General features: G+C 37.9%; 1 protein-coding gene across 2 annotated transcripts in view; it reads right to left on the bottom strand.

Annotated features, from left to right (window-relative positions):
* The window catches only part of fn1b (fibronectin 1b), a 32,698-nt gene extending 14,400 nt beyond the window's left edge, over window positions 1-18,298 (bottom strand). Inside the window, exons 1-21 of one of the 2 annotated variants that reach the window (XM_055230062.1) lie at window positions 18,013-18,298; window positions 17,720-17,845; window positions 17,489-17,626; window positions 17,251-17,382; window positions 16,549-16,686; window positions 15,856-16,002; window positions 14,903-15,112; window positions 14,131-14,313; window positions 13,554-13,730; window positions 12,414-12,569; window positions 11,392-11,520; window positions 11,170-11,313; window positions 10,338-10,459; window positions 8,530-8,698; window positions 5,157-5,333; window positions 4,603-4,731; window positions 3,932-4,021; window positions 3,581-3,775; window positions 1,711-1,989; window positions 718-981; window positions 236-330 (exon numbers count right to left, since the gene is read on the bottom strand). In XM_055230062.1, the coding sequence (XP_055086037.1) occupies window positions 236-330; window positions 718-981; window positions 1,711-1,989; window positions 3,581-3,775; window positions 3,932-4,021; window positions 4,603-4,731; window positions 5,157-5,333; window positions 8,530-8,698; window positions 10,338-10,459; window positions 11,170-11,313; window positions 11,392-11,520; window positions 12,414-12,569; window positions 13,554-13,730; window positions 14,131-14,313; window positions 14,903-15,112; window positions 15,856-16,002; window positions 16,549-16,686; window positions 17,251-17,382; window positions 17,489-17,626; window positions 17,720-17,845; window positions 18,013-18,163 (3,351 nt within the window). In that variant the 5' untranslated portion in view covers window positions 18,164-18,298. The remainder of the gene's footprint in view (window positions 1-235; window positions 331-717; window positions 982-1,710; window positions 1,990-3,580; window positions 3,776-3,931; window positions 4,022-4,602; window positions 4,732-5,156; window positions 5,334-8,529; window positions 8,699-10,337; window positions 10,460-11,169; window positions 11,314-11,391; window positions 11,521-12,413; window positions 12,570-13,553; window positions 13,731-14,130; window positions 14,314-14,902; window positions 15,113-15,855; window positions 16,003-16,548; window positions 16,687-17,250; window positions 17,383-17,488; window positions 17,627-17,719; window positions 17,846-18,012) is intronic. The other variant, XM_055230059.1, reaches the window with a different exon arrangement.
* Window positions 18,299-18,544: the final 246 nt, after the last annotated feature.

Below are 18,544 nucleotides of genomic sequence, written 5' to 3'. Positions count from 1 at the left end.
TCAGGTCAACTTATATAAATTAATATCATATATGGGCATAAGTGACAGTGGTTGTACATAATTATGTAACAAAAGAGGAAATCTATAGCTTTGAGTAAGTTTGTCCAGTTGACAGATTTGAGTTTGTGTTTTAGTATGGATCATATCTGAGTGAGGGATTACACAGACATTTGATTAAAATGTTTATTCTATATTTTGTTCAGTATAATCACAATCATATTTGTGATACTGGTACCTTGTAGCTAAATCGGCGCACTGGGATCCAGGTGACAATGATGGAGGTGTCAGTGACTTCAGTGCTGAACGGAGGAGCATTCCCCATCTTTGGAGCTGCAGAAAAAACACATGATAACGTTTAAAACATATTCACACTGTGTACCTATAATACACATACTGTAGTATTCTACAATATGATACTATATAGTATTAAAGCAAAATGTTATGAATGGTGTAAAGTACTCAAAATGTCACCTATAACAGTAAACTGAAACCCATGAACACTCTATAGTCTCATGATCTCTTTTGTGCTGAGGGCCGTTACTCATCTCAAACTGCTCTGACACCGACCCCACCTGTTAAGCTGCACTTAAACAGGCAGAAGACGAAGTTAAAATCTGTCAACTGGACAAATTGTTGTAAGAGTGAAGACGTTTCACTGCTCATCCAAGCTAGCTATCTTTAGCTTTTTAGCTGTCTAGTTATCTTTTTCAGACTGACCTGTTGTGAAATATGATGTCACGCCTTCACTCAGGTCATTGTCAATCACAGAGTGCAGAGTGGCTGTGTACTGTGTGTCGGGGCGGAGGTTTCGAAGATGGTACTGGGCCACATCCCCTGGGATCCTCTTCTCAGTGGGGCTGGAGCCCTCAATGCTCAGATACAGCCTGTATCCAGACACTGAGGCACGAGGAGCCTCCCACACTACTAGAACATTGTCAGAACCAACATCTGTGAACTGGAGTTTGGACGGAGCATCGGGCTCTGAAAAGTTACAAAAATAAATGTACTTTTTTTGTTTAACAATTTAGGCAAAAAGTCACTTCTAAAAGTTTACCATCAACATACTGCAGGTTATTTACCAGTTTATATCAATAACACCAATAAAAACAAAGAATTAACCACAAAATAATTTCTAGCTTGTTTGGCTAAACATAAACAAAACACACGCTTCACCAATCTTATAGTAAAAGTTAATGATATGCATTTTGGAATCAGTGATTAAAAATTCAGATATTTAAAGTCAAGTTCAAGTTTCCATTTCTTCAACCAGTATATTTTAATAGTTTTTAAAATGGGGAAAAAGATATAAGTATTTTTTATTGTTATTATTATTTAAGTTTTTATTAGGAAAAGTTAGAAAAGTCATTATAATCACTGGCATATATCAGACAAATCATAGTCCATTTCTTGATTGGTTAAGTCAATTCTCATGTTCAGCCCCAAAAGGCAACTGCTGTTGTGATTTTGGGCTTTACAAAAATAAATTGAATTCAATTGAATATTCCCCCAGTCCCCCATTCATGCATGGAGCCTGAGCATGGGAATTTGCTTAGCATTTTGCCAAAACAGGTTTTGATCAATACCAAAACTGATTTCCCTGCATCTTTTATGACTTTCCTGAATAAACTATCATGAATTTGCAGGGAATGCTTGTGAATAAATCCTTAGTCTCTAATGTACAGTATTAAAAAAATAAAATAAAATCTTTACTTGTTGCCTTCTCTCCCATGAGGGGCTCGCTCTCCACCCCTCCATTGATGGCGTAGATGTAAAAGCGGTAGAGGGTTCCGGGCTGCAGGTGGGTGATGTCTGCATATGCATTTGGAGAAACAGGAAGTTGCAGGAGTCTTATGTCAGAGCCGTCAGGTCCCACGGGGGAGAAGGTGACCCTGTACCCTGTCACTTCACTGGGGGGTCCTGTCCAGGTGATGCTGATCTTCACATCGGATACTTCATAAAACTGCAGGTCTGTGGGAGATGGGACGTCCTCTGCAAATATCCAGGGCACATACAGGAGTTATATACAGCAATAATGTACACTCCATTTGTCATGGAGCTGTTTGTTGAAGATATGTTTCCTGTTTTCAAGTTACTATGTTGTTTTAACTTGGTGGTACTAACTCCTGCTTAACATGGCACGATGTAACTTTTCTGGTGAATTGTCTGCTTGTCTCCATGGAAATGTTATTGCTTGTCCTCAGTACAACATTAATCTTTTCTATCTCCGAGACAAGCAGGTGACATCACCAGGCCAAGTTAAAAGTATATTCTTTGGAGAGGCACCTCCACTCACTTTAAGAATGGATGTTTACAAAGTATTTTTTTGTAATAAAAACATCTGCATTTGAATAAATGCTAGATGGATACGTTTAATGCCATACTGTGGAACATTCTATGCAAAACAATAACAATGCCTTGGAGACAAGCAGGTGGCAGACCCTCAACCAAACACGTTACACAGTGAAAGTTTGTGAAGTAAAATATCCACCATATTAGTTCAATACTGGGCATTGTAATTTTAGGAAAATGCTAGAAAAGCTAATACAGTTACAGACAATGGAGTCTACTTTTGCATGAACTAAAGACAATATTCACTCAGTCTTGGTCTTCCATTTTAATAAAGCCATAAGTTTATCTGTGCAGACCAAAATATGCAAAAGATACAAATCTCTAACTATGCGAGTTGATATGATCTGTTTTCTTCTAATTACTGCTCAAATACATCTTCATCCATCCATGTTTGCCATAAGGCTGGACAGGGGCCACTATAATAGGCTGAGAAAGACAGTGATGCTACAGAAGATACAGCTGTTGTTTTGTCAAACACTTTCTCACAGACACTAGGACATTGTGTTTAGGCCTCAGGCTGTGCAATAATATGGCTGGAGCTGGCACATATTTGCATGCATACTGTGATTATAATATACACAGAATACAAATAGCTCTGACTCTGGACTTCGTACATTACTTTCAACAAGTTACTATGTTTACAACATGTAGCATGTAATGATTTGTACACTAATGTGGAGTAAATTTTACATCAGATGCCCTTCCTGCCACAACCCGTCTCTTTACCTTCGCTGGAACTGATTTGTGACCCTTCATCTTCGGACCTTAATTCTTTCATTAATGTTAGCAAAATAAAAATAGAAAGATTAATAAATAAATAAATAAATAAAGATGCACTATGTGACTTATTAGGCAAGGGTCACACATCAGCTTTTCTCCATGGAGAGGTTATTACTTTGTCTGGAATGTTCCACAATATGCCATTAAACATATGTATTTATTTGATAACAGGGATTTTTGTTTCTGGTAAAATATCACCTTTACACAGATATGACCCGAAACATGGGCTGGTACCATTACCTGCTGGTCTCAATGGAGATTGACAGGTTTAATGATATATTATGGAATATTCCAGCAAAATCAATAAGATTTCCATTGAGATAAGCAGATGGCAGATGCTACATCCATAAAGTTACAGAGAGTAACGTTAACAAAATTCAGTTATCTCACTGAAAAAAAATATGAAAAGATAAAATAAATACAAGAGGATTTTAATATATTTGTTGCATACCTGGCAGAGGGGAGCCTGCAGTGTTGACTTGTACAAAGATGGGCTCACTCTCCATCTGGTCCTTCATGGAATAAATGCTGATGTTGTACAGATGCCCGGGCAGAAGGTCAACCAGGTTCACGGAGGTTTCTGTGTTAAGCAGCATCAGTTCTGTGCTACTTCCTTCTACTGACGGAGTGTACACCACACGATAACCTAAAATACACATAATACAAAGCCCCAAAACCGTTCACCTACAAAGTCTCATAACATCTTTTAAATATTACTTTCTCTTCCATACTCATCTTCATACATAATATAGTAATGTTTACACTGTATTTTGAGAATGTAGTCCTTGATGTAGTTAATTACCAGTGACAGGAGCCTGAGGGCGTGACCAGCTGATGCGGATGGAAGTCTCAGTCACATCGTCGACAACATGTTGGGCAGGAGTATCTGGAGCTGAGGAAACGAAATGCAAAATACATTTTTATAATAATAATAATAATAAATACCAACAGACATAAACACTGTACTTAAGTTTATAAAAATGTTAAAACTGGCGCCTATTTTATTTTATGATCTTTTAAAATCTCATCTCCTAAAATGCAACTGTAACAGTCTATTTTTGGGGCGACAGTTGGTAGAGTGTTCTCTGATCTGAAGGTTGGTTGTTCAAATCTCACTCTCGACACAAAAATCATTGGTAGAGCGGTCAGATCCACTAACCCACCGGTTAGCGGTGTGATTCCAGCTCTCACAGATGAATGCTGCCGCTGTGTCCATAGACAAGACACTTAACCCCCCTCATGCCCAGTACCTGCGTACACCAGAGTATGAATGTGTGTGTGAATGAGTGAGTATTTCCTTACTGTAAAATGCTTTGAGTGCCTTGAGGGTGGAAAAACACTGTATAAAATAATTTAACACTAATAATAACTGTATTGGTATTCCTGTTACTTCTAGACTGGCTCCTAATAACTGTACTCATCCACTAGGGGTGCTGTTGTAATATTGTTGACTAAATAAAAATAAAGGCAAACCTGTAGTCTGTGAAGTAGTGAGGATGAGGTTAGGTTCTCCTTGTTCTGGAAGCTCATAGACATTCACGTTATAGCGGCGCCCAGGCAGGAGGTCGCCGATGGTAACAGACGTGGAGGTACGAGGAAGATCTGAAGAAATAGATATAAAATATTTATGATTTTTCAACATTTTATATTACATGATGCTTTAGTAAGTAGAAGGACCGGACAATTTATAGAATTTGAATCAGGATTCAGTCATGTCTAATTGTCAATAGTCAGCCTGGCGTTTTTAAAGGAGAGGTCTTCAGTCAATCCCCTGTCAATGAAAGCATTTGGAGCAGAGTTCAGACTTTGGAAGAAGAGATGTGTATATTTTTCTGTTAAACTGCACTGATTAAACATCGGCATTTTTTATGTTCATGAAATTCATTATCAATACTTTAGTATTGTAGTTTGACCACAGGTGTGCTGTGTATAATGCAGTATAGCAGTATTAAAAATAAAATAAAATTATTAGTGGGTTGTTTTTAGTAAGTTTTTTGACATTTCAATTTTTGGTGTCATCTTTTTACCCAAAGTGTTTCGTTTGGCCCCATCTTCACTCAGCTCATACTCCACTCTGAAGCCGGAGACGGTAGCAGCAGCAGAGGTCCATGAGACTACAAAACTGTTGGAGGTGATTTCTGTGACGGACTCAGAGGTGTCTACCACTGGAGGAAGAGGTGTGGTCTCTCCCTCTGCAGTCTCCACTGAAGACAAGAAGATACAGTTTATTTTACTTAACAGAAAATAACATTGAGCCTGCAAATTATACATGGCTAAACTTAGACATTGTTGGAACAGAATTTGAAATAATAGGTAGGTCCTTCTTAAATTGAAGAATTTTGTGAGGACACTTCCTCATTAAAAACGACATAATATTTTGATCTGAAATGCTTAATTTCTATGGCAACAGAGGGCTGCTGCCGCAGCTTGAAACTCATAAATAGTGTTTTAAGTCCACCATAGTATAGCTACTTTCCTGGATTTATATTTACAACCCCAATTTCAATGAAGTTGGGACACTGTGTAAAACCTAAAAAAAAAATACAGAATACAATGATTTGCAAATCCTTTTCAACCTATATTGAACTGAATAAACTACAAAGACATTATATTTAATGTTCAAACTGATAAACTTTATTGTTTTTATGCAAATATTCACTCATTTTCAATTTGATGCCGGCAACACGTTCCAATAAAGCTGGGGGGCAACAAAAGAATGGGAAAGTTGAGGAATGCTTAAAATACACTTGTTTGGAACATTCCATGGGTGATGAGGTTAATTGGAAACAGGTAAGTGGCATTATTGGGTATAAAAGGAGCATCCCCGAAGGGCTCAGTCATTCACTAGAAAGGATGGGGCAAGGTTCACCACTTTGTGAGCAACTGCGTGAGCAAATAGTCCAACAGTCTAAGAACAACGTTTCTCAATGTACAGTTGCAAGGAATTTAGGGATTTCATCATCTACAGTCCATAATACAGTGGGGCAAATTGTGGGGCAAATTTACAGTGGGGCAAATTTGAACACCTTGTGATTTTGCAAGTTCTCCCACTTAGAAGTCATGGAGGGGTCTGAAATTTTCATCTTAGGTGCATGTCCACTGTGAGAGACATAATCTGAAAAAAAATCTGGAAATCACATTGTATGATTTAAAAAAAAAAAAAAAAAAAGTGTATGTTACTGCTGCAAATAAGTATTTGAACACCTGTCTATCAGCTAGAATTCTGACCATCAAAGACCTGTTAGTCCACCTTTAAAAAATCCACCTCCACTCCACTTATTAACCTAAATTAGAAGCACCAGTTTGAGGTTGTTAGCTGCAAAATAGAACTTTTTGGTCTTAACTCCACTCGCCGTGTTTGGAGGAAGAAGAATGACGAGTACCATCCAAAGAACACCATCCCTACTGTGAAGCATGGGGGTGGTAGCGTCATGCTTTGAGGGTGTTTTTCTGCACATGGAACAGGACGACTGCACTGTATTAAGGAGAGGATGACCGGTGCCGTGTATTGCAAGATTTTGGGGAACAACCTCCTTCTCTCAGTTAGAGCATTGAAGATGGGTCATGGCTGGGTCTTCCAACATGACAGTGACCCCAAGCACACAGCCAGGATAACCAAGGAGGTTATAGTGGTCTAGCCAGTCTCCAGACCTAAACCCAATAGAAAATCTTTGGAAGGAGCTCAAACTCCGTGTTTCTCAGCGACAGCCCAGAAACCTGACTGATCTAGAGAAGATCTGTGTGGAGGAGTGGGCCAAAATCCCTCCTGTAGTGTGTGCAAACCTGGTGAAAAACTACAGGAAATGTTTGACCTCTGTAATTGCAAAGAAAGGCTACTGTACCAAATATTAACATTTTAACATTTTCTCAAGTGTTCAAATACTTATTTGCAGCAGTAACATACAAATATTTTATTTTTAAAAATCATACAATGTGATTTACAGATTTTTGTTAGATTATGTTTCTCACAGTGGACATGCACCTAAGATGAAAATTTCAGACCCCTCCATGATTTCTAAGTGGGAGAACTTGCAAAATCACAGGCTATTCAAATACTTCTTTGCCTCACTGTATCATCAAAAGATTTAGAGAATCTGGAGAAATCTCTGCACGTAAGCAGCAAGACCGAAAACTAACATTGAATGCCCATGACCTTCGATCCCTCAAACGGTACTGTATTAAAAACAGACATGAATGTGTAAAGGATATCACCATATGGGCTCAGGAACAGTTCAGGAAACCTTTGTCAGTTAACAAAGTTTGTCGCTACATCTCCAAGTTAAAACTGTACCATGCAAAGTGAAAGTCATATATATCAATAACACCCAGAAATGCTGCCGGCTTTTCTGGGCCTGGGCTCACCTGAGATGGACTGACGCAAAGTGGAAAAGTGTCCTGTGGTCTAACAAATCCACATTTCAAATTGTTTTTGGAAATCAGGGAAGTTGTGTTCTGCGAGCTAAAGAGGAAAAGAATCATCCAGATTGTTATCAGTGCAAAATTCAAAAGCCAGCATCTGTGATGGCATGGGGGTGTGTTAGTGCCCAATCTCATGGGTAACTTGCACATCTGTGAAGGCACCATTAATGCAGAAAGGTACATACAGGTTTTGGAGCAACATATGCTGCCATCCAAGCAACATCTTTTTCAGGGACGTCCCTGCTTATTTCAGCAAGCCACATTTTGCACATGTTACAACAGCATGGCTTCGTAGTAAGAGTGCAGGTATTAGACTGGCCTGCCTGCAGTCCAGACCTGTCTCCCACTGAAAACGTGTGGCGCATTATGAAGCGCAAAATATGACAACAGAGACCCGGACTGTTGAGCAACTGAAGTTGTACATTCACCAAGAATGGGAAAGGATTACTCCTGCAAAGCTTCAACAATTAGTGTCCTTCAAATGCTTATTGATTGACACAGTGGTAAACATGTCCCTGTCCCAGCTTTATTGGAACGTGTTGCAGACATCAAATTGAAAATGAGTGAATATTTGCATAAAAATAATAAAGTTAATGAGTTTGAACATTAAATATCATGTCTTTGTAGTTTATTGAGCTCAATATAAGTTGAAAAGGATTTGCAAATCATTGTATTCTGTCTTTTTATTTACGTTTTACACAGCGTCCCAACTTCATTGGAATTGGGGCTGTAGAAAAAACATTGACGTATTGACAGAAAAGATTTATTTCTATGCTTTTTTTTTCATTGCATTGCAAAACCAAACAGCAACTCAATTTTTTTTTCTCCATATAATATGACTATAAAGATTTATTAATTTAAATTTACTATAAAGACGAAACATTGACATGATGAAAAAAATCCTAATAACCTTATCTGGCAAAAAGAGACTTCCTGCAACATTAAGGTATATTAAAAGGGTCATTCTGATTGGCTACTCACAGGAACCATATGTGGTGGTGAAATCAAAGCGTGTAACCTCTCGGCGGCCATATTGGAGGATGCTGATGAGCTGACCCTCGTAGGTGACACCAGGACGCAGCCCACTGATGGTGTAAGAGTTCAGGTGTCCTGGGATGACTGCCTCCCTCCAAGGTGCACGGGTATTTTTCTAGAAGAAGTTAGAACGTGTTATCTATACTTGACTTATATTTTAAATCAGCCTTTTCAGTCTATTTACTATTTTTAGATGTAATGCTGGTGTTGTCGGATTCTACTGGCTTCAGCAGTTTTTTTTTTCTACTGGTGTCTATAAGCTTCACTGTGAAAAGTAACTGTCCTGTTTACAAAATGTGATACTAATTGAATATTAAGAGTTCAAAGGTACACCATGTTATTGCTTTGCATAGAATGCTTCACAATATGGCATTACATTCATCTATCTCTATGAAGACACAAGTTACAGATCAAATTAGTGGAGAAGCAACCCCACTCAGAGAAAAAAGTTTTTCTACTTTTTTTTTTGCAATAAAACACCTGTGAAATAAATGCACTATTGGTTTAATGCTAGTGTGGAACATTTCTGACAAAGCAATAATGTTTCCGTGGAGACAGGTTGATGGTGGACACTTCCTCACCCAGAAAGGTTACATTATGCAGCTTTTAGTACTTAATGCTTTGAGATAGGAATTTCCTTGTTTTCCTGACACGACCCTTGTTCTCCATCCAGGCTTGGAAATGACTCAAAGCCATCTATTTACGGACTTGTGAACCATTGACTGGAAAAGGTACAATAAATACAATCTGTATGTATGTAAGCAAAGTTGAAAAGACGTCTGGGTGTGCATTTTTACTTTCAATAGTAATAGACCAGATTAAAGTAAACACTGAAATCAGAAAAAAATAACTAACCTCCTACGTGATAGTGTATTTTGGACTTGGGATTCCTTTGACTAACATCCTGCTTGTCCAGTAGCTTTACACAGAGTAGGAAAACCAAGCACTAAATTCACAGCTTGAAAGCGTGATGGGGAGGAGGAAGTCATCTCTCCAAAAAAAACATGTACAAAGCCCTTAAAAGGAAATCGGCTGGACTTCAATTATGTTTGAAAACATTCCAGTGGTTCCACCATGTTTGAGGTTTTCAAACAGAAAGTGAAAGGGGGAGGAGCAGACTGTGTTGTGTATGCAGAACATTCAGATCACTTTATGACAGGGCTATCACTTTTAATGTCTCATGCTCCAGTGATGCATTGATCTCACCCAAAGTGTAAAAATGATTTGCACAGATGTTCTTGTGATTTGAATGTAATGAAACCCACCTGTATTAACTAAAAACAGCATTGTAAATTCAAGAATATACTTGTACTTACTCATAAAACAATATGCAATTTATTTATTATATGTATTCCTGAAAATGGCCTCTACTTTGACAGTGTTTAAATCCAGGCTCAAACCAATTCTGTTCAGCTGTGCATATGACTGATGGGTTTTTATTCTGCAGTCTTCAGTTAACTTTATGATGATTATTTATGTTTTATTTGTTTGTGTTGTGATTTTAATGTCTTTCTTATTCTAAAAAGCACTTTGAATTACTTTGTGTATGAACTGTGCTATACATAAACTACATAAACTTTTCTTAATTTAAAAGACAAGCAAAACAAAATCTCACACTGACTTACTTCAATGAATACCTGAACTTATTTGGATCGTTAATGTACACCAATTATTTAGATATTAAATTAATGTACAACAATTATTTCCCAATTTAATGTTATAAAAGACATCTGTACTATACTACTATAACTCACGATTCTCCATTTCAGGATGTACTGGGTGATGTGGACCGATGTGGGTGGGTTCCATTGGATGGGGTGGGAGTCCGGCTGCTTCCCTGCCTCTGTGATGATCACTTGCACTGGTCTGTAGCCATCTGAAAACACCATGATGTGAGGATATGATGAAACTTAAAAAATTCAACTTAAGCACTGCTGTGTCAGTGAAAAACACTTGGTTTTAGAGTCTTCTTTGGGACAAAACCAAATCCCTAGATGGTGCTAAACCAGGGCCAACCCACGGGATATGTCAAAGTCCCTTTTAACATGGCTGCTCTATATTCATAAGTTTGTCTTTCCTGTGACCTCATGATTTCAAGCATACACCACTGTGGTACGTGCACTTTAAAAATGGTAACTTGAGTAATGACTTTGAAACTTGTCACTCATTTGATATAGTACTGCTTTTTGAATAATTTACAATAAAAAAAACCCTCATCTTTCTTTACTATACACACATAATTTAAGGAGACAAAAAATATTGATACAATAATGGTGGGCAGTTTTTTTACTTGCACTCTATAAGGTTTTTTAAAAAGCACATTTTAAGAGATGCCCACCACTTTTCAATTATCAGTTAAACAACAAGAGTTTTTTGTCATTATACTGTGAGCTACTATAGAAAGTTGATTTTGTGACAAATAAATTATGAAACAGAGGAGGGATAATTACGCACTAGTTTTTCCTATGTGTGTATTCTTTAGGGAGTTTGTTGTATTTTACTTTTAATATTTTATGTGGTGTTTCATCTCAAGTTAGAATTATTCTAAAAACTCATTGATGTATTACAACTTTAAACTTTTCTTACCTGGGGAAGTTGTCAGAGGCTCACATCTCATCTCCCCATTCCCATTCCCATAGCAGTAGCAGCGATAGCGAATGCCATTTATAGACTTATCCCACGACTCTCCGATCTGATAGAAGGCTTTGGTTTGAGGTTCCTGGCACTGATCTGATTACAAAACCAAATAATTTCTGAATGTTTCAAACACACCAACTGTTTTCAAACTAATAATACAAGTTTACACACCAACAGCATCACACTTCCAGCGCCCACGGCCCTGTCCAAAACAGGTGCAGTTCATCATGTAGCCCGCATCGTGGCGCTTGGAGAACTCCTGGTTGGTTTCATAAGTGTATCCATCCACAATGCACTGGTCTGTTAACAAGGCCAAAGGGAAAAGAGAAATCTAGTTAACAGGTAACTCACAAGCTCTCGGGTTGTATTAAATAACTGTTATGGACAGCTCTGACAGTTTTGTAGAAGTAACATTATTAGTTCAGGTGTGTGATTAAAATGGAAATAGGAGGGAAAACAATGGGAGCTATGATGTATTGCCTCCATTGGGGCATATTATGTAGCCTCATTTATACCTCTGAGATGCATTGGGTTCTTGCATAAATTTAGCTGTTTATATTTCAGTCTGAAGTCGTAATGCTCCTAGACATGTTTAAAATGTGTAATATGAACTAGTGTTGTCATAACACTAAAATATCAAAGTCAACTTTGACCATGTAGTGAAAATGTAGTGTTTAGCACAAAATTATTTTTATTACCATGTGATCTTGTACTTCTCATATAGATCAAGGTCTCATTTGTCCTGTGTATGTGTTTTCATCATCATTCAATACTTTTTTAACTAGTGTCTACTTGATACTAGTTGTAGTATCAAAAAGCATATGGGTATCGATTTTTTGATAACCCTACTTTGTACTAAACTATGTCTTTTGCAAAAAAAATTTGTTGGAAAACTGCAATGAATTCTTCAAAATACATTCAACCATGCATCAAGGGCACAGCTAACAATATTTCGAAGATAAAGAAAAAGACATAGACTGTTTGGATTATACATAATTTCTGGATCAGATGTATAGTTTTTACTGAAAAAAAGATTATAAGGTTTGCAGCGATTTAGACCTCTCTAATGTAGTTACAAAGATAGTTTGGGTAAAAAGATAAAATGTAAGACGAATTCTTTACAAGCTTTGGAGTCACATTAAATAACTAGGGGAGATAGTTTTGACAGTTTCATAGTCAGTTTCAGTCCCAACCTCTGAGCTGGGAGTACGCGATGCAGCTCCACTCTCCTCGGCCGTTCCCCAGACATGTGCACTCCATCATGTGACCCATGACATCGTGCCGTTTGTCCCATTTATCCCCAACGCGATGCATGGCTCCATCACTCGTGGTGCACACCTCCTCATGAGCTGCAGAGAAAAGGGAGGTGAGACAAATGATGCATCATTCAAATTTAGTATGTTCTATATCAAGTTGTTTTTAAAAAGGCCTGACATAAAAAGGACCATATACAGTTTAGTCCATTCCCAGCAACACTTCCCCATATCAGTTAGTCTCTCTAATGAATGGTTACTCCATCAAAGTTATGTTACCTGCACATCCTTTGAACAGGCTTGGGAGGAGCAAAGAGTTCAAAACCATCCATATGGTATCACTTTATAACAGGGGTGGAAGAAGTACTTGATTTTGTAGAGTAAAGTACAAGCAGAAGTACAGACATCAGAGCAAAAAATACTCAAGTAAAAGTAAAAGTATCACACACAAAATTTACTTAGGTAAAAGTATTAAAATATCTTAAAAATGCACTTAAAAAGTAAAGAGTATTTTGTGCAGATTTTGAGGTCTAATAAAAGTTCTAATTAAATGATTGTGATATAACCATTGTTTGTTTTCTGTAACTATTTTTTTTGTGTATTTTTGTTTGCTCAAACTACAAATGTGTTAAAGAGAAACCCTCTTATCAGCAGGTCTCAATAATAAAAAATACTTTTACTTTTTAGTCCAGTTCAAAAAGGTCGTGAAGTAGAAAGTATACAGTAGATATCTGCTCTCAAATGTAGTGAAATAAAAGTACAAAGTATCCACTTTAAAATCTACTTCAGTGAAATACAGATCCTAAAATTTATACTTAAGAACAGTACTTTACTACTTTTACTTTGTTATGTTCCACTGCTGCTTTATAATAACTACTATTTTAAAAACCTTAACAAAGCATGAACACAGACTTAATACATAATAAACACACCGATTCAGGCTTAGTAATCATGTAATTAATCCCTACACCCTACTACTAAGTTTACTCCTTTAGTTACTAAGCCTTAATCATTCTCTAAAACTAAAACCATATATATAAAACCATATATAAGCTGCATATTACGTAACGCTGTACTCACCAGCCATGGGACAGAATCCAAATCTCTGCTCTCCATCATAGTTGTAGGTCGTCCCGCACCACCTCATTCCATCTCGGCGGCCGTCAGCGGTGCAGTCAGTGTAGTTACGGCCACTGTACAGGAATGGGAAGTGACACAGGGCACCGTTGGAGTTTCCACCTCGTGTTACCACAATGGCTGGGAGAATAAGTTCACTCAAGTTAGCATGACCAATACACTGATATAGCTCTTTAAAGTGGCACTGTGGAATTTTGCTGGTGGAGCATATGCCACTTGCTTGTGTCTTGAATATTTTGCTGCTTTGTTACTGTTTGGAATGTTACATAGTTTTAATCATATCTATCTTGCATTTACTCAAATATAGGCATTTTAATTTCTAAAAATATTTAGTTATTGGTGTCGCCTGCTTGTCTCCACGGAAACAGGTACGTTTTATGCCATAGAAAGTTTCAGACCTTCCATCTAAAAATGTAGACTTTCTGCAGGAACTTTGGATAATGTAGGAAAAAATACAATATATTTTTGCTTTGATTCATGCAATGATATGTATTACAATGCACATTACAAACGCACTCACCATACTTCTCAGTGCAGAAGGAGTACTGCTGGTCTCTTTCATAGTCAGAGGTTGTGGAGCACCAAAGCTGACCGTCAGAGCGTCCATCAGATGTGCAGGAGTAATAGGTCTTTCCCATAAAGACGAATGGAAATGCACAGGGTTGCCCATTGGAATTCCCACCATACACCTGGCTAGTGGCCTCTGCATAAACAATGTAGAGAATGATTAAACAGATAACTGGATTTGTGCTCAGAAATGTAGGGTGCTAATGGTGTGGCTTAACCAATGGTGGAATGTAATGAAATACAAGCAGTAAAGTATTGTACTTAAGAATAAATGTTAGGTATATCTATTTTACTTAAGTAAAATTTTACTTTTACTCCACTACATTTGAGATCAGGTATATGTACTTGTCTATTTCACTACATTTTGAACTAGACTGAAAAGTACAAGTATTTTTATTAGTGTTTGAGACCTGCTGAAAAGGCTGATTTATTTTTAACATGGTCATAGTTTGAACTAATGAAAACATACAAATAACAACCATCTAAAAAAAATAAATTAAAAATGTATTTTTTCTTTTGGACAAATTTGAGCAAAAATCTTTATCAGAATCACCACATTAAAAGCTCTATTAGATCTCAAAATATTTTCAAAATACTTGCAAACTTATTAAATGAGTACTTTAATGCTTTTACTTGTAGATTTTTTCATGCTATACTTTTACTTGAGTATTTTTTGGTACGGTATCTGTACATACCGTACATAAAAAGGTACGGCTAACACATACCCCACTCCTCACAAGTGACTCCATTGCCCAGGCAGGTGCAGAGCATCTGTTGAGATCCCTGATTCCTGATCCATCTCTGTCCATCAAAGAAAGTAGCTCCAGAGTCGGTTCTACAGCTGCCTTCAGTAGGAGGCAGGGGCTGAGGCAGAGGCTGGGGCAGCAGTGGGGTCAGCACTGGCGTCAGTACCACAGTACCCGAGCCTATAGGGCCTATCAAAACAGCAATGAAAATAAATTACATGCTCAAGGTTTATTCATTTTACACTGAAGAAATGGGAATGGAGCATGGACCTGCTTCATAATATAAAGTGAAATTTAAACGAGGCCTCAGACAGTACAACACAATGCAGCAATACACAAAATGGACAAACGAATAGAACATAAGCCCAACTACAAACAAGTAAACAAAAAAAAAAGATGTTAACCCCATTTAAATATATGATGTGAGAGTATACCTTTTAATAGTTCATCTTAAAATATATATGGTCTCCTTTGCATCAACATAGTAATTAAATATAAACAAATTAATTAAATATAAAAATATGACATTACATATTTAAAATGAGTTAGCATTACATTTTTTGTGTCTATAATCATCAAAAAGCACATATATATACTTAGTAAAAGAAACAAATCTGTGAACTGGACAAAAACGTTATAGGAGTGAAGACGTTTCGCTGCTCATCCAAGCAGCTTTTTCAGTTCTGGGCAGATTATTGGAGGACACTGCTTATATCTAACTGAAGGGAGGAGCTAACTACGCTGAAACAAACACACTGGTTGTTTTCTTTGTTTTGATTTGGGTCTGAGGATGGAGTTATAGATCGGACATAGATGACATAAAAATATGTATTTTACTTGTATTGAGACAGTTGGCACATATATATTTTATGAACTGCTGTGTCAAATGTCATGTTGTATGGTTATTATAAAGATTGTGATTAATTCCTTACCTGATCGTGCTGCATCTCTTTCACATTTCCACTCTCCTCGGCCGTTGCCCAAACACACACACTCCACCATGTGTCCATCAGTGTGCACCTTCCTCCAGGTCTGTCCAATGCGATAGGACTGCTGCATGGCCTTGTCATTACAACGGTCTGAAAAGGAGGAAAATCCTAAATATCCAGTCCAATAAAACTCATGGATATCAACTTTGTGTTTTAGAGGCAACATTTTGAAGACTTTTAACCATTTAAAAGAAACAACTGTTTTGAATTGATAAGTATGGCAACAGTGCACATTTTTCATCAAGCTAAAACCCAAGGATAAGTTCTAGACTTACAATGCATAAGAAAAAAAGAAACTGGCAGAAAGTTGCAATCCTAATCCATGACATCAAGATTAGTTGTGTAGTTCTTAAAGGGCTAGTACCTGATTTCAAACCATGATTTATGAACATGTTTAGGTTTTAACTTTTAGCCCTGCTCACTTTCTGCCACTGTGATATGGAGCTCAATAGTGATCACCCACCCCCGAAGTTTCTCATTCATTATTCCAAGACTTTCCGGGAAAAAAAGGATATTAAAAGTTTGAAAGCTCAGGGCTAATCAGCTATGTGGTAACTAATGACCACAAATGTATGCATTTAAAATCTTATTCAGTCTGTCTGTTTTTCTTTTTAAAAGATATATTTATTTACTTACTTCTAGATGTGCAGGTGATGCGGCCATTGCCCTCTCCCACACAGGTGCAGTCCAGCATCATCCAGCCCTGGTATGATTTCTCCCACGTCTCACCAACCATGTACGAGGAAGCTCCTCCGTTGTCATAGCAACGCTCAGCTACATATAACAGACAAAAAGACAATGTTAACAAGCGCTAGAATCATTCAGTCAAAAGGTGACAGTTATGTGTGGGTGATATCACAATATAGGATAAACCTAAAACAATTCAGTGTTTTGGTGCAGTCCTGGAACACTGATAAATGCTGTTTACTTTTCCCACCCACTCCTCCTATTGGTCAGCCTCTGTCACGTTCTGAGTGAGTGGCAGGCTGATTTAATCAATCATAATGAGATGTGATTTGCAGAAGAGACCGATAGCTTTAATTACCTTTGAAAACCACATAAAGCCAAATCAAAATCTAATCCATTTGAAAATTGTTAAGGATTTATCATTTTAGGCCATTAAGCTATGTACCTCACTCATGTGAAAGTATTGCGAAAGGAAATCCTCAGATGAACTTTTGATTTGTTTTGTATTGATTTGTTTCTGATGTCAGTAATGGCAAATATTTGCTACAGAATCATGCTTCTCAGAAATATCCCACTCTGTAGGGTACGGTGAAAAGTGCTAAGTCCTTCTGTTATACTAAAGAAATACCCAGATATATATATAAGATATACCCAGGGGTTTGCAGGTCCACTCTCCTTTGCCATTGCCCAAACAGACACATTCCAGCATGTAGTTCTGAGTCTCGTGGGGTCTTTGCCAAGTGTCTCCGATTTTATACGACCTCCCAGATTCATGACAGCGGTCTGCAAACAACACACACTTGTCACTTTCTAATTTGGGCAAAGTATTTCATATTGGGAACAAAGTGATAAAACCAGTGCAGTCGTTTAATTTGGTAACGACACTCACTTGCGATGGTGCAGCTGATTTTGCCGCGCCCAGAGCCGATGCACGAGCAGTCCCATATCATTCCGTCCTTTGGCCTCTCGTAGGTTTCACCGACCCGGTACGTCCGGTCATTGTACTTGTCGTAGCACGTCTCCTCAACTGTGCAGGAGGTCCGAAGGATAACGAAAGGTCAACATTGTTTGTTGAACCCGGCACGGAACATATTATAGACTACTTCTTTAGGCTACTGACCTGCGGGTTTTGTTTTACACTTGATGCCTGAGGTTGAACTGCAGGTGCACAACAGTGTACTCCCGCGGTACGGCTTCTCCCACTGCTCATTTACTCTGTATGACACCCCATTCTCCTCACATCCGTCTGACCAAAGTAAGTTCAATATTATGAGTTTTAAGACACATTTCAACAACAACAACAACAACAGCAACAACAACAACAACAATTAAGTTTAGTATTCAGGCCTAGTAAAACAGTGAGCTACAGTGGAATAATGACTGCTACAGTTTTTAAATTCTAAAAAGTCTCACCTGAAGAGCCCGATGCAATTTCATGGAGTTGTGGATACACTTGATACTGACCACTCTGTCTTTTGTTTTTGGTGTTCCCTGAAAACGCGCTCGTTACGCACAGAGCCACGAGCAACCCGGTGAGCGTCTTAGACATATTGGCAAAATGCATACAATAGATAAAAGAAAATTGAAGCAAGACACTAGAATAATAAAGAAAAACAGTGATTAATTTGTTTTTGGAGAGATCCTTGTGCCGCTCTTGCTGCTGCTCTTCAGGCGGTGTGCTTGTCCGCTGCGCAGCTCCAGCACCAGGACGAGCAGAGGCGCGCGCTCTGGTTTTATACTGGAACCCACCGCCTCAGAGCGAGGAGGAAGGGGAGGGCTTTGACTGGAGATGGTGAGCCATGCGCCCACTTCGCACTTTAACTTCACTTTTAGCGAATTAAACATGACTTGAAACATCATGCGGGGGCCAGAAAACGTGCTGGAATCTTCTGCTGCTGATGAGTTATCATAAAAATAAAAAAAAATTCTGCATAAAGATTACCTT

Source organism: Periophthalmus magnuspinnatus, chromosome 3 (assembly GCF_009829125.3).
Source record: "Periophthalmus magnuspinnatus isolate fPerMag1 chromosome 3, fPerMag1.2.pri, whole genome shotgun sequence".
Classification (NCBI taxonomy): Eukaryota; Metazoa; Chordata; class Actinopteri; order Gobiiformes; family Gobiidae; genus Periophthalmus; species Periophthalmus magnuspinnatus.
Note: the sequence above shows the minus strand (reverse complement) of the source record. Positions and strands in the feature narration are given on the sequence as shown.